General features: G+C 45.0%; 1 protein-coding gene across 1 annotated transcript in view; it reads left to right on the plus strand.

The window, feature by feature from the left end:
• kcnn3 (potassium intermediate/small conductance calcium-activated channel, subfamily N, member 3) overlaps nucleotides 1-15,000 on the plus strand; it is a gene marked incomplete at both ends in the record, with an annotated part of 167,423 nt that overhangs the window by 134,700 nt on the left and 17,723 nt on the right. Inside the window, 2 exon segments of the mRNA XM_080767326.1 lie at nucleotides 2,607-2,704; nucleotides 2,706-2,717. Of these exon segments, the coding sequence (XP_080623452.1) occupies nucleotides 2,607-2,704; nucleotides 2,706-2,717 (110 nt within the window).

A 15,000-nucleotide genomic window follows, 5' to 3' on the forward strand; every position in this document is an offset into this window, starting at 1 on the left:
GGAAGTGTAGCGCCCAGGATTACATTAGACAATTGCACTGGGTGAAAAGAAAACTGGGTTACAAAATCGTGGGATAAAAATTTAAAAGTAAAAAAAAAGCAGCAGATCCGCAATCTCCGATTTCAGCTTGTGTAGATCTGCTACTTCTGCTGCTTCTGAATTTGGATCCACAGTTTTGCACACAGGTTTCCACCCGACAGAGACCATAATGCTGCCTCATTGTGCATGTGCGTGTGCGTGTGTGTGTGTGTGTGTGTGTGTGTCGTGCTGCGTGCGTGCGTGCGTGCGCGTGCGTGCGTGCGTGCGTGCGTGCACTGGCCCCCTATACTTAATACACATGTTAAAGCATATACAGTATGTTAATGTAAACTGCATGCATGTGCTGTTTCCTTAATGTACTACATGTACAGTTTGCACTAGGCAATTAACGTATCATGTTGATGCATATTTCCCATCTCATGTAATGTTTATATTATTGACGTACAGAACTTCTCCCCAGGCTATATATGAACATCCTCAACTAAAGTGCATACCGTACGTCGGACGAGGCGTTTCAGAGTATTTATTTCACGTGAGGAGCCTATATATACAGCAGTGGCTCCCAAAGTGGGGTCCGGGGACCCCCAGGGGTCCTTGAGGGAGTTCCAGGGGGTCCCATATAGCTAAATGATATAGCTTAGAACCAAATGGACCCTTTATGGGTCTGTAACTTGATCTGTTAAATTGAACATTGATTTCACAACCTAAATTGGGGGTCTCAGAGATGGAAATGCCATTAACCATTCTGAACAGGAACCATTTTGGTGTTGGCATCATGTCGTGCTTTAGCTATTGAAAAATAGCAGATCTACAAGCTCGTAGCGCGCCACCGAGTGGCGCGCTACGAGCTTGTAGGTCTGCTATTTTTGAAAAATCGAAGAACGACTGACATTTTTTTAATCTGATCTCAGTCAGAATGGGTTAATCAGACCAGTGTGTGTCCAGTGGAAACCTCGTATGAATCTGATCTCAGGTCAGAATGTGTTAAATGGGGGTCTTATAGACACATTTTCATGTCAAACCTGGGGGTCCCTTGAAATGTAACGGGTTGAGAATCACTGCTATAGAGCCGTGCAAATCATCTCTTATACGGGGGTCTCTGCCTCTCTGGCGTGTCTTTTCAGATGGGGGTCCATCTGATAATTAGAGTCAATGTGGGGGTCCGTGAGATGAAAAGGTCTGGAACCTTCAACCACTGCTATGCAGAATTAACTGGAATTCAGTCAGACAATTAACTCACCAATAGATTTAACCAATATTTATTATAGAATGAAATACAAGTGTGCATAATTATGATTTTTGACTCGGCGTTCGCCTCTAAAACTACAAACTACAAATATTATTTGGACATCGGTTCGATACAGATGAGGCCAACATAGAAGGGCGGACGGTTTAACCCATTCTGACCTGAGATCAGATTCATACGAGGTTTCCACTGGACACACACACTGGTCTGATTAACCCATTCTGACCTGAGATCAGAATCTAAAAATGTCAGTCGTTTCTTCGATTTTCAAAAATAGCAGACCTACAAGCTCATAGCGCGCCACTCGGTGGCGCGCTATGAGCTTGTAGATCTGCTATTTTCAATAGATAAAGCATAACATGATGCTAACACCAAAATGGGTTCCCGGTCAGAATGTGTTAAGTTTAGCCATTTTGGATGATTGACAGTTTCTCATTACAGAGAATAAGCTGCTGCTGTCAGTCCGTTTGGGCTTTGTATACCATGTACGGTACAGTATATGTACAGTATACAGTGTGTGTGTGTGTGTGTGTGTGTGGTGTGTGTGTGTGTGTGTGTGTGTGTGTGTGTGTGTGTGTGTGTGTGTGTGTGTGAGTGTGTGCCTGCGTGTTGTATGTTGATTGCTGGGCATTCAGGGACGCTCCATTAGTGATGCATGCTGGGTAATGCAAATACTGCAGACCTCGTGGAGCTTGACTATCAATCTTAATCCTATGCCATCTCTCTCTCTCTCTCTCTCTCTCTCTCTCTCTCTATCTGTCTCACCGAAGAAAGACCTTGCGGTCTTGTTTCCATCTGTGTCCCATGCATGCATTCACAACAACATCAACAATAACAATTTGAATATCTCAACAAGACATTAAATCTATGTACGGGTTGGAATATAAATGTATTGGAGAGGGGGGGGGGGATAGAGTTATGGCTTCTGTTCTGATGGGATGACAGTGACAGGCGCATTTTCAGTCCGATGGAGACTTTCACCCCCATTTACCGATCGAGTCAAACAGACATGAATCGCCCCGAATAAAAGGAGAAAAGAAAGGTTCGTGGCTAGTAGTGATTCAGGGCCGGAGCCATGCAGGCTAAGTAGGGAGAGGACGATGGATGACTCTCTGGACATCAATGTAGAGAAACAGTGTTTAATTAGACCGGTGGAAGACAGACTAATTGATTGATTACAAATAGTATAATGCAATGAAGGCCATTGATCGATGCATTATGATATGAGCTTATGGTGATGTGTTATGCTCTCTCTCTCTCTCTCTCCCCTCCCCCTCCCCCCCCCCCCCCCCTCTCTCTCTCTCTCTCTCTCTCCCGGTAGGGGGCGGGTGTACAGCTCTGGTGGTTGCCGTGGTTGCCAGGAAGTTGGAGCTCACCAAAGCAGAGAAACACGTTCACAACTTTATGATGGACACACAAACTCACCAAGAGAGTGAGTGCACGCACGCACACACACACGCACACGCACACACGCACGCACACACACACACACGCACACACACACACACGCGCACGCACGCACGCACGCACGCACGCACACGCGCACACACACACACACACACACACACACACACACACACACACACACACACAACCATTTGTGAACATTTATTCATGTTCACATCGAATACAACGCTATTGTATTTATTTATTTATTTGTGTAGTGCGTTTGAAGAACAGGCACTGCAAAGTGACACTATAAACGTTACGGCATCCCAGACGGAGCATTAGAACACATCGTATAAAAGAAACATTTGAATAATAATCTCAAATAGTTCTGCAAGCTTGTTTGATCTGCTTTTCGCCCTGAGGGCGAGAAGCGACGTCGCCCTGAATGGGCGTGGTTGCGTGCACGCCATCCGCCTGGGTGACGGCAGACTGCTGGGCGAGTGCTGGCGCTTTGGCATGTCAACATAATGGAATAAATTCTGTACTATAGCCATATATGTATCGTGTGACTTGTGTCTTGAGTGTACAGGGTTTGATGAGGTCAAATCAATGGAATGTCAGAACAGGTCAGCTCCATATATAGAGATCTAAGGGTGGCAGCGGGGGGGGGGGTGTCTTGAGTGTACAGGGTTTGATGAGGGCTCAGGTAGGGGGAGGCAGGGGGGCAGTGTGTTCAGTGTACAGGGTTTGATGAGGGCCCAGGTAGGGCCATGCCTTAATTTTCGGGCCTGTTGAGAACTCTATAGTTTTCTCCGGCTGCCGGGCGCGGCTGCACTAATAACTTTGGGGCCCGTCTAGAGTTTAAATGGACAGGTGTCAGTCAACAGGCCCGTCTAGAGTTTAAATGGACAGGTGTCAGTCAACAGGCCCGTCTAGAGTTTAAATGGACAGGTGTCAGTCAAAAGGGAGACATCGAAGAGGAATGACGGGTGGGGAAGGATCAACATATGGAATGTCAGAACAGGTCAGCTCCATATATGGAGATCTAAGGGTTTGAGTGAGATGTAGAGTTGCTGGCCGGCTCCATATATTATGCAGATCTAGGTGATGTTCTAGTCTTCTCCATGTATGGCTATCCAGGGTTTGATGAGGTCAGTGTCGTGATCTTCATATATGGAGACGGCCATATATGGAGTGTGCCACGAGGCGTGACGGACTGACGGCCATATATGGTGGTGGCGTGACGTGTCACGAGGCGTGACGGACTGATGGCCATATATGGTGGTGTGACGGACTGGCTGACGGACTGAGGTTTTAGTAATCTGCGACCTATGGTAGCAATTATTTTTATTATTATTATTTTGCTATATTTGAACTTGAATCCTGGCAGTTTAGTTTAGGACATGCATGAGCTGGTTTCCACCTGATGAAAGATGTTTTTTGGCCCTAAAACCATTCGATGTTTTAGAAAGCCCAACAGTATAGTGTTTTGAAGCCAATTATTATTTTTACAGGGAGAAAGTGTAAAGATAAGAAGTGTAGTGAGACACTCCACTTTCTTGGCATTTAGTAAAGGACTCTTGGCAGAAGCGTTCTGAATCAACTACAGTTACAGTGATCCGATCTGAAGACGTTAGGGAGATCTGTACAGACACAGACTGTTACAGTAGTCTATCTATGCTAAAGATGAACTAAAGACACTTTTTTCCTCCCAAATCCTTATGAGTTGAATCCTCAAATCGTTTAATCCTTAAGCATATATTCTTAAGGTATAGGCTGACTTTGTAATAGAGTTAAATATCTCTCTCTGCAGTGCCGTAAGAAAATAACGATTCAAGTACGTTTTCTCAAGTGCTGTACTTCAGTTCACTTTCCTTTTCAATTGGTCTTCTATTCCACTACACCTCAGAACCAAATATAGTACTGTTGCTCCATTACAACTATTTGAAAAGTATATATATTTTTATTTAACCTTCATTTAACCTGTAAAAACCACATTGAGACTGAAGTCTCTTTTACAAGTGTGAACTGGCCAAGAGAGGAGCCAAAATAAGTGACACAACTCTGCCAGTAACAAAAAACACAAGACAAAAACAGGACAGACATACAATGCTCATAAATACAGTACCCACTACCGCAGAAGCTTAAAAGGCAGAACAGGAACGCGACCAATAAGGACTAATAAATAAAAACTAAAGCAACGGAAATTGCTAGTTGACTAAGAAGCAAGCAGACAGTTGCTATACGTCAAAGCAGGAGCAGTGTATGGGAAGTGTGCCCCATGATGGCAATCCTTTTAAAGCTCACTAGGGGAATCACAGCAGCCAGTTTGAGTGTCAAAAGTGGAGGTCCTTTAATTGTTGTCTCTGAGGTGTAGTTCCAGACTATCAGGCTGTACGCCAGACCAGTTCCCACAGTACAAGCTTGCTGGCAGGGGGGAGTTCCCGGTGTCGATGGCAGTGACTGCCTGGGTCTCATTCTCCTCATTTGCTAATGGAGCTGTTGAAATGCAGGCCTGAGTCCATGACTCCACTTAACCCATTCTGAGCGGGAACCCCTTTTGGTGTTTTAACCTTAGCTATTGAAAAATAGCAGATCTACAAGCTCCTGAGCTTGTAGATCTGCTATTTTTGGAAAATCGTGAAAATGTGGTGCAAATCTTTGAATATATATTCTTTCCGCGTGTTTTTAACTCAAATCTTTCCTTCTGGGGAGGTCCCTGGAACATCATATTTTCAGATGGGAGTCGGCGGCCAATTACATATATATTTTTGGGGCGTCCTTGACATGAAATATTGAGAAACACTGATATAGAAACATGAGGGTTTTCCAGAAAACTGTCATGATTATAAGACATTTTGTAGAATGTTTTCTCAGGTGAAAATGGGTTAAGGCTTTTGTCTTGGCATCGTGGGTTTTGAACATTATAACGATTGAACCTCGATCAGCACTTGTTTTGAACAGTTTTCCCTTTTGGCTTCAAAGATAATTAGTTTAGTTTAGGGCTTTATTGTTTAATAAGAACACTCTAGCAAATCCGGCTATTGATTTGTTTAAGCGCAGTATAGTTCTTAAAGTATGAGGTCCAGGGTGTTGTCGATTAAATAATCTTCCAAAGATGAAGGAATGACAAAGTTCTTCAGGGTGAAGTATTGAGAATGTATTAAGAAGATTCAGCAGAGAAACAATATACAGAGATATATACATAAGGGCGACACACAAATAAGTATATCTTTGCTGACAGTGTGGAGGAGTCAAGTCAGCTGTTAGATTGACAGCTGCATGAATTAGACTGAGCACATTGTTGAGCAAAGAGACTTAACCCATTCTGACCTGAGATCAGATTCATACGAGGTTTCCACTGCACACACACTGGTCTGATTAACCCATTCTGACCTGAGATCAGATTCTAAAAAATGTCAGTCGTTCTTCGATTTAAAAAAAATAGCAGACCTACAAGCTCGTAGCGCGCCACTCGGTGGCGCGCTATGAGCTTGTAGATCTGCTATTTTTAAATAGCTAAAGCACGACATGATGCTAACACCAAAATGGGTTCCCGTTCAGAATGGGTTAATGGAAGGAAGACAAATACACAATAATGCATATATTTGACACTGTAATTGGCATTCTAAAATTCCCATTACAGTCCACAGTTTTTTTTTGTTTTTGTAAATTAATAATCAAATGTTAATTTACATGCCACAGGAGATTGAGAGAGATTACAGGTCTGTAACTCTGAGAGTGTACACATGGAACCAAATGGACCCTTACAGGTCTGTAACTCTGAGAGAGTACACATGGAACCAAATGGACCCTTACAGGTCTGTAACTCTGAGAGTGTACTATAGTACATATGGAACCAAATGGACCCTTACAGGTCTGTAACTCTGAGAGCGTACTATAGTACATATGGAACCAAATGGACCCTTACAGGTCTGTAACTCTGAGAGCGTACTATAGTACATATGGAACCAAATGGACCCTTACAGGTCTGTAACTCTGAGAGTGTACACATGGAACCAAATGGACCCTTACAGGTCTGTAACTCTGAGAGCGTACACATGGAACCAAATGGACCCTTACAGGTCTGTAACTCTGAGAGCGTACTATAGTACATATGGAACCAAATGGACCCTTACAGGTCTGTAACTCTGAGAGCGTACTATAGTACATATGGAACCAAATGGACCCTTACAGGTCTGTAACTCTGAGAGTGTACACATGGAACCAAATGGACCCTTACAGGTCTGTAACTCTGAGAGCGTACTATAGTACATATGGAACCAAATGGACCCTTACAGGTCTGTAACTCTGAGAGCGTACACATGGAACCAAATGGACCCTTACAGGTCTGTAACTCTGAGAGCGTACTATACATATGGAACCAAATGGACCCTTACAGGTCTGTAACTCTGAGAGCGTACTATAGTACATATGGAACCAAATGGACCCTTACAGGTCTGTAACTCTGAGAGCGTACACATGGAACCAAATGGACCCTTACAGGTCTGTAACTCTGAGAGCGTACTATACATATGGAACCAAATGGACCCTTACAGGTCTGTAACTCTGAGAGTGTAACACATGGAACCAAATGGACCCTTACAGGTCTGTAACTCTGAGAGTGTACACATGGAACCAAATGGACCCTCACAGGTCTGTAACTCTGAGAGCGTACTATAGTACATATGGAACCAAATGGACCCTTACAGGTCTGTAACTCTGAGAGCGTACTATAGTACATATGGAACCAAATGGACCCTTACAGGTCTGTAACTCTGAGAGCGTACACATGGAACCAAATGGACAGGTTCTATGTGTACAGTCCTTGAACTGAAAAAGTTTGAGAACCACTATAGCTTAATACTTTTATACTCAGGACAAATGAGGCGTTTTGATGATTTATTCGGATATATACGGGGAAAGAGAGAGAGAGAGAGAGAGAGAGAGAGAGAGAGAGGAGGAAGGACATGCAGCAAAGAGCCCCCAGGTCGGATTCGAACCCGGGTCGGCTGCACAAGGACTCTCTATGCACTCCACCAGGGGAGACAGCCGGGTGCACATTAAAGGACGCAAATACCGTTGCCATCAGGACAGAAATCACCTAACTCCATGTTCTAACTTTCTTTTTGTAAATTAACTCACGAAAGCATTCGCACCGCACGCTCCGTATAGCCTGGAAACCAGACGAATCCGCCGCACAGGAAACTAAAAAGGCAGATTGGGGTCTGGCACTTTTGGGTCCAGCACCGTGTTTTAACCCATTCTGACCTGAGATCAGATTCTATAAATGTCTTCTACATCCTGACAGTTTTCCATTCTGACCTGAGATCAGATTCTAAAAATGTCTTCGATTTTTCAAAAATAGCAGACCTACAAGCTCGTAGCGCGCCACTCGGTGGCGCGCTGTGAGCTTGTAGATCTGCTATTTTTCAATAGCTAAAGCACGACATGATGGGTTAAAGAACTGTGGGGTGTGCTTGTCCTTTTGTCATGTTCAACCAACATGACCATGATGCCCAGAATAGAGATGCTAGGGTTCATTCGTTGTGGTTAATGAAGGCTTCCCTCTAGGCTAGCGATTAAGCCAGACTACCTCTAAAACACTTTGGACACTCCTTGGATAGGAATGAGCCTCTAGGTGTGTGTGTGTGTGTGTTGGGGGGGGGGGGGGGGGGGGAGCAGGACGATACAGAAATAGTTTGGTACCTGCTGCCTTTGCACTGCTATACAAAGACACTGTGGGATGCATTGCACTTTAGTGTGTGCGAGAAAATGTCAACAGTGCAGGATAAAAAAAAAATTACACCATTTGTTTTCTGCTGCCAAAGAGACTTTCACTTTGTACTACTTTGTACACACTCAGTAGTATAGTAGGAGTACAGTGCAGCACAAGTACAGTAGGCTACAAGTACAGTACAGTACATCACAGGTCTGTTTTTTAACTCTGGATTGCACAAATGTATCCATGAATCCAATTATATCTATCTCTCTATTGCTATCTCTCTCTCTCTCTCTCTCTCTCTGTCTCTCTCTCTGTCTGTCTGTCTGTCTCACACATCTATCTATCTATCTATCTATCTATCTATCTATCTATCTATCTATCTATCTATCTATCTATCTATCTATCTATCTATCTATCTATCTATCTATCTATCTATCTATCTATCTATCTATCTATCTATCTATCTATCTATCTACTGTATCACTCATCTTTCTCTCTCTCTGCCTATCATCTCTCCATCATCTCTCTCTTTCTCTTGAATGTTTCATGCGGCTGAAAGGCTCAAGTTTTAAAAATACCTACGTATCAAATATGTAGCTACATTTATAGGCTATATACAGTATGGTCCATTTCTGGGGGAGGAAGAGGAGCAAGGAGGAAGATAGATACACACGTTACACATCATCCCATTTTGACCTGAGATCAGATTCTAAAAGAATGTTCTTCTAGTACATCCTGACAGTTTTCTGAAAAAGCTATGTTTCTATATGTCAGTGGTTCTTCGATTTTTCAAAAATAGCAGACCTACAAGCTCGAGCTTGTAGACAGTCACAGACACACAGACAGACAGAGAGACAGACAGACAGACACACAGACAGACAGACAGACAGACACACAGACACACAGACAGACAGACAGACAGACGCCCAGAGAGGAGAGGCTGTGCTGCTGTCATTGTGATGAGAAGAATTGCACTTCCGAGCACAATTGGTCAGGACGGCGCAGACATTAGGGAGGACGTTCTTTCCAGAATGGGAAATAAATTGCTCAGCAATTCTGAAGTATGACAGAAAGGGAGAAATTATTACCACTCCTCCTCCCATGGGCGCAAACAGAACGATGGGGCAGTTTATATTGGCTGCAAAATAATAAGTCCTGTCAAAAGAAAAAGGGACAACCAGTATATGTTTTATTTACTGCACAATGTCCTTTATTTTTGTTTATTGCGACACGTTGTGAGCTTGTAGATCGGCTATTTTCAGCATGCAACAAAGTGTAAAATGACTGAATTATGCTGGATCTCTTGTCCACTATAGTCGCTTCCTGACATTTTAGTCTAGTTTTTATTTGTCGACAAAATCGACAGTATATTTAGTCATAGTTTTAGTCATCATGGCTTAGTTTTTATTTAGTTTTTTTATGCAGTTTTTGTCAGTGTAAAAAGGTAGTCGACGAAAACAAAATTCGTCATAGTATTAGTCGACGAAAACAACATGGAAGGAAAGGAGTGTGGCACATGTCAAGACACCACGGTTCATATTTAACCCATTCTGACCTGAGATCAGATTCATACGAGGTTTCCACTGGACACACACTGGTCTGATTAACCCATTCTGACCTGAGATCAGATTCATACGAGGTTTCCACTGGACACACACTGGTCTGATTAACCCATTCTGACCTGAGATCAGATTTAAAAAATGTCAGTCGTTCTTCGATTTTTCAAAAATAGCAGACCTACAAGCTCGTAGCGCGCCACTCGGTGGCGCGCTATGAGCTTGAAGATCTGCTATTTTTCAATATCTAAAGCATGACATGATGCTAACACCAAAATGGGATCCCGCCCAGAATGGGTTAATTCAATCGTTAAACTGTGATATTATCAGACATAAAACATCAAACACATCAGACACATACATATATACATTATCTATACATTTCCTAGAAGAAAATGCATTAAATTTATAGTCAATTTATTACTGCAGCCAATAATCCAACACTGAATATCAATCAATTCACAAAGAAAGAAAGATCGATCGGAAATCTCTTCATCTCTCCTGCATGCATGAGCGCTGTTTGTGTATCGGAGCATTTTAACGTTAGGTAGACAGTAAATAATGTAGCCATTAGCGTCGGCTGAATGGATAGAGTGCTTTTTAACCCATTCTGAACGGGAACCCCTTTTGGTGTTAGCACCATGTTATGCTTTAGCTATTGAAAAACAGCAGATCTACAAGCTCATAGCGCGCCACCGAGTGGCGCGCTACGAGCTTGTAGGTCTGCTATTTTTGAAAAATCGAAGAACGACTGACATTTTTTTAAAATCTGATCTCAGGTCAGAATGGGTTCATCGGACCAGTGTGTGTTCAGTGGAAACCTCGTATGAATCTGATCTCAGGTCAGAATGGGTTAATGGAGGGAATAAACTATTAACGCTAACCCCTCAGGTGTGTTTGCATCCGTACATACAGTAGGGCATTACGGTTAATTGCCAATGAAGTGCCAGAACATTTATTTAATTAGTGTCTTGAGACTGTCTCCCTCTCAGCTGTCCTTCTGTCTGTCTCTCCTACACTGTCTCCCTCTCAGCTGTCCTTCTGTCTGTCTCTCCTACACTGTCTCCCTCTCAGCTGTCCTATACTGTCTGTCTCTCCTACACTGTCTCCCTCTCAGCTGTCCTATACTGTCTGTCTCTCCTACACTGTCTCCCTCTCAGCTGTCCTATACTGTCTGTCTCTCCTACACTGTCTCCCTCTCAGCTGTCCTATACTGTCTGTCTCTCCTACACTGTCTCCCTCTCAGCTGTCCTTCTGTCTGTCTCTCCTACACTGTCTCCCTCTCAGCTGTCCTATACTGTCTGTCTCTCCTACACTGTCTCCCTCTCAGCTGTCCTATACTGTCTGTCTCTCCTACACTGTCTCCCTCTCAGCTGTCCTATACTGTCTGTCTCTCCTACACTGTCTCCCTCTCAGCTGTCCTACTGTCTGTCTCTCCTACACTGTCTCCCTCTCAGCTGTCCTATACTGTCTGTCTCTCCTACACTGTCTCCCTCTCAGCTGTCCTACTGTCTGTCTCTCCTACACTGTCTCCCTCTCGGCTGTCCTACTGTCTGTCTCTCCTATACACTGTCTCCCTCTCAGCTGTCCTACTGTCTGTCTCTCCTACACTGTCTGTCTCTCGGCTGTCCTACTGTCTGTCTCTCCTACACTGTCTCCCTCTCAGCTGTCCTACTGTCTGTCTCTCCTACACTGTCTCCCTCTCAGCTGTCCTACTGTCTGTCTCTCCTACACTGTCTCCCTCTCAGCTGTCCTACTGTCTGTCTCTCCTACACTGTCTGTCTCTCGGCTGTCCTACTGTCTGTCTCTCCTACACTGTCTCCCTCTCAGCTGTCCTACTGTCTGTCTCTCCTACACTGTCTCCCTCTCAGCTGTCCTACTGTCTGTCTCTCCTACACTGTCTCTCTCTCTCAGCTGTCCTACTGTCTGTCTCTCCTACTCTGTCTCCCTCTCAGCTGTCCTACTGTCTGTCTCTCCTATACACTGTCTCCCTCTCAGCTGTCCTACTGTCTGTCTCTCCTACACTGTCTCCCTCTCAGCTGTCCTACTGTCTGTCTCTCCTACACTGTCTCCCTCTCAGCTGTCCTACTGTCTGTCTCTCCTACACTGTCTCCCTCTCAGCTGTCCTATACTGTCTGTCTCTCCTACACTGTCTCCCTCTCAGCTGTCCTACTGTCTGTCTCTCCTACACTGTCTCCCTCTCAGCTGTCCTACTGTCTGTCTCTCCTACACTGTCTCCCTCTCAGCTGTCCTACTGTCTGTCTCTCCTACACTGTCTCCCTCTCAGCTGTCCTACTGTCTGTCTCTCCTACACTGTCTCCCTCTCAGCTGTCCTACTGTCTGTCTCTCCTACACTGTCTCCCTCTCAGCTGTCCTACTGTCTGTCTCTCCTACACTTTCTCCCTCTCAGCTGTACTACTGTCTGTCTCTCCTACACCGTCTCCCTCTCAGCTGTCCTATACTGTCTGTCTCTCCTACACTGTCTCCCTCTCAGCTGTCCTACTGTCTGTCTTTCCTACACTGTCTCCCTCTCAGCTGTCCTATACTGTCTGTCTCTCCTACACTGTCTCCCTCTCATCTGTCCTATAATGTCTGTCTCTTCTACACTGTCTCCCTCTCAGCTGTCCTACACTGTCTGTCTCTCCTACACTGTCTCCCTCTCAGCTGTCCTACTGTCTGTCTCTCCTACACTGTCTCCCTCTCAGCTGTCCTACTGTCTGTCTCTCCTACACTGTCTCCCTCTCAGCTGTCCTACTGTCTGTCTCTCCTACACTGTCTCCCTCTCAGCTGTCCTACTGTCTGTCTCTCCTACACTGTCTCCCTCTCAGCTGTCCTACTGTCTGTCTCTCCTACACCGTCTCCCTCTCAGCTGTCCTACTGTCTGTCTCACCTCGCTGTCTGTCTCTCGGCTGTCCTACTGTCTGTCTCTCCTACACCGTCTCCCTCTCAGCTGTCCTACTGTCTGTCTCACCTCGCTGTCTGTCTCTCAGCTGTCCTACTGTCTCTCTCTCCTACACTGTCTCCCTCTCGGCTGTCCTACTGTCTGTCTCTCCTACACTGTCTCCCTCTCAGCTGTCCTACTGTCTGTCTCTCCTACACTGTCTCCCTCTCGGCTGTCCTACTGTCTGTCTCTCCTACACTGTCTCCCTCTCAGCTGTCCTACTGTCTGTCTCTCCTACACTGTCTCCCTCTCAGCTGTCCTACTGTCTGTCTCTCCTACGCTGTCTCCCTCTCAGCTGTCCTACTGTCTGTCTCTCCTACACTGTCTCCCTCTCAGCTGTCCTACTGTCTGTCTCTCCTACACTGTCTCCCTCTCAGCTGTCCTGTTCCGTTACATTAAAGTCTGTCATTAAGATATGAAGACACTCTCTCCTCCGGGTCGTCAGTGCCCATACCCGAGGTGGGGGTTCATGGGGAAAGAGCCTTTCTGTGTGGAGTTTGCCTGTTCTCCCCATCGTGTCCCCTAGCTGGCCCCCTGGGGTATCGGTAACCTCACAAAAACCATGCAGTAATCCTGGTCTCTAAACTTCCTCCCCCTGGCCAGTCAGTCAGTCAGTCAGTCAGTCAGTCAGCCAGACAGCCAGAAAACCAGCCAGCCAGAAAACCAGCCAGCCAGACAGCCAGACAGTCATACATGAGGCAACATGCAGAATGAAGGTGTCATCATTCATCACATCACATCCATGCCGCTCTAATTAATCAGATGATCAGATGATGAATTACATTAATTCACACATCAATCTGCTAATGGGCTAATGGGCCGTGTGCATATCATATTATATTATTATATATTATATTATATTCACTGGACTCTTCAAAACACCACAACCGGCAGTAATACTGACGCCGCAATGCACGCCCTCCCGCACACACATATGTGTGTGTGTGTGTGTGTGTGTGTGTGTGCATGTGCGTGTGCCGTGTGTGTGTGTGTATATAAGCTTGCCCTGTATTGCCGGGGGTTATTGCGGGCCATTTCCACATAGCCTGCCTCATGGTCTGGGGTTACGATGGTTATTAATCTCCCATAAAGCACTGGGGTTTGGGAGTGAACCAAAGGTCAGCATGGGAGCATTTTTCTACGTTTAGGGTTAATTCAAGTACAGTAAGTATACAGTATGGGGGAAAACAACAATGCGTTGATTTAACACCGAGATGCACGTTTGTAATTTGTAGTATGCTGAACGTCATCAATTTACGGTAGGCATTTAGCACACGATTTACAGTAAGCAAAAACAAAACATGGTAATACATCAAATGCATAAAAATAGTCATCAAGAATCATACGTAAGCTATAAGAACCTAACAGTGGAATATCTATATAATGATACTATATACGTATAAATACTATAGATTGCTACAGTATGTCTACAAATAGCCTATGCTATCTAAATTAAATAAGTTCTATTAAGTTGAGCCTTTGCGTATACGCCTGTAAGGTCGTCAAGGCTAGGGCAAGTGCTGCGGCAAGTGTTACGGGCTAAGATGGAGTCTGAAGAGGTGGGTTTAGACTACTATTACTACTGCTGCTGCTGCTGCTACCGCAGTTCTTATTATTGTATAGCACAAATTTCACTTGTCCTGGGTTCGATTCCCGCTCGGGGCACTGTGGGTGCTGGCGGCGTGTTTCCTCCTCCGCGTCATCAGTGCCCATACCCGAAGGCGGGGTTGGCGAAAGGGCCTTTCTGTGTGGAGTTTGCATGTTCTCCCCGTGTCCCCTAGGGTAGATACCCTCACAAAAAACATGCAGTAATCCTGGTCTCTAAACTGCCTCCCCCTGGCCAGCCGGGGCGCCTGATGGAGGGGAAAGGAACTGGTTGGAATAACGTGTTCCTTCCACGCGCTACGACGTCCAACCAGGGAAACTCCCCCCTGTCAGGTGTAAAGGAGCAACTTGGACACTCAGGCATGAAGGAAGCATGAGTTAAGTCCGTTGCTCTCCCCAGGTTGGCGGAGGGATCACAGTAGATGATTGGCACAGGGGTGAAAAATGGTAGGATAAAAAATATATTAAAAAAAAACAAATTTCACTTGTATTTCCCAGC

This window comes from Protomyctophum bolini, assembly GCF_963924005.1.
Source record: "Protomyctophum bolini genome assembly, chromosome: 7".
NCBI lineage: Eukaryota > Metazoa > Chordata > Actinopteri > Myctophiformes > Myctophidae > Protomyctophum > Protomyctophum bolini.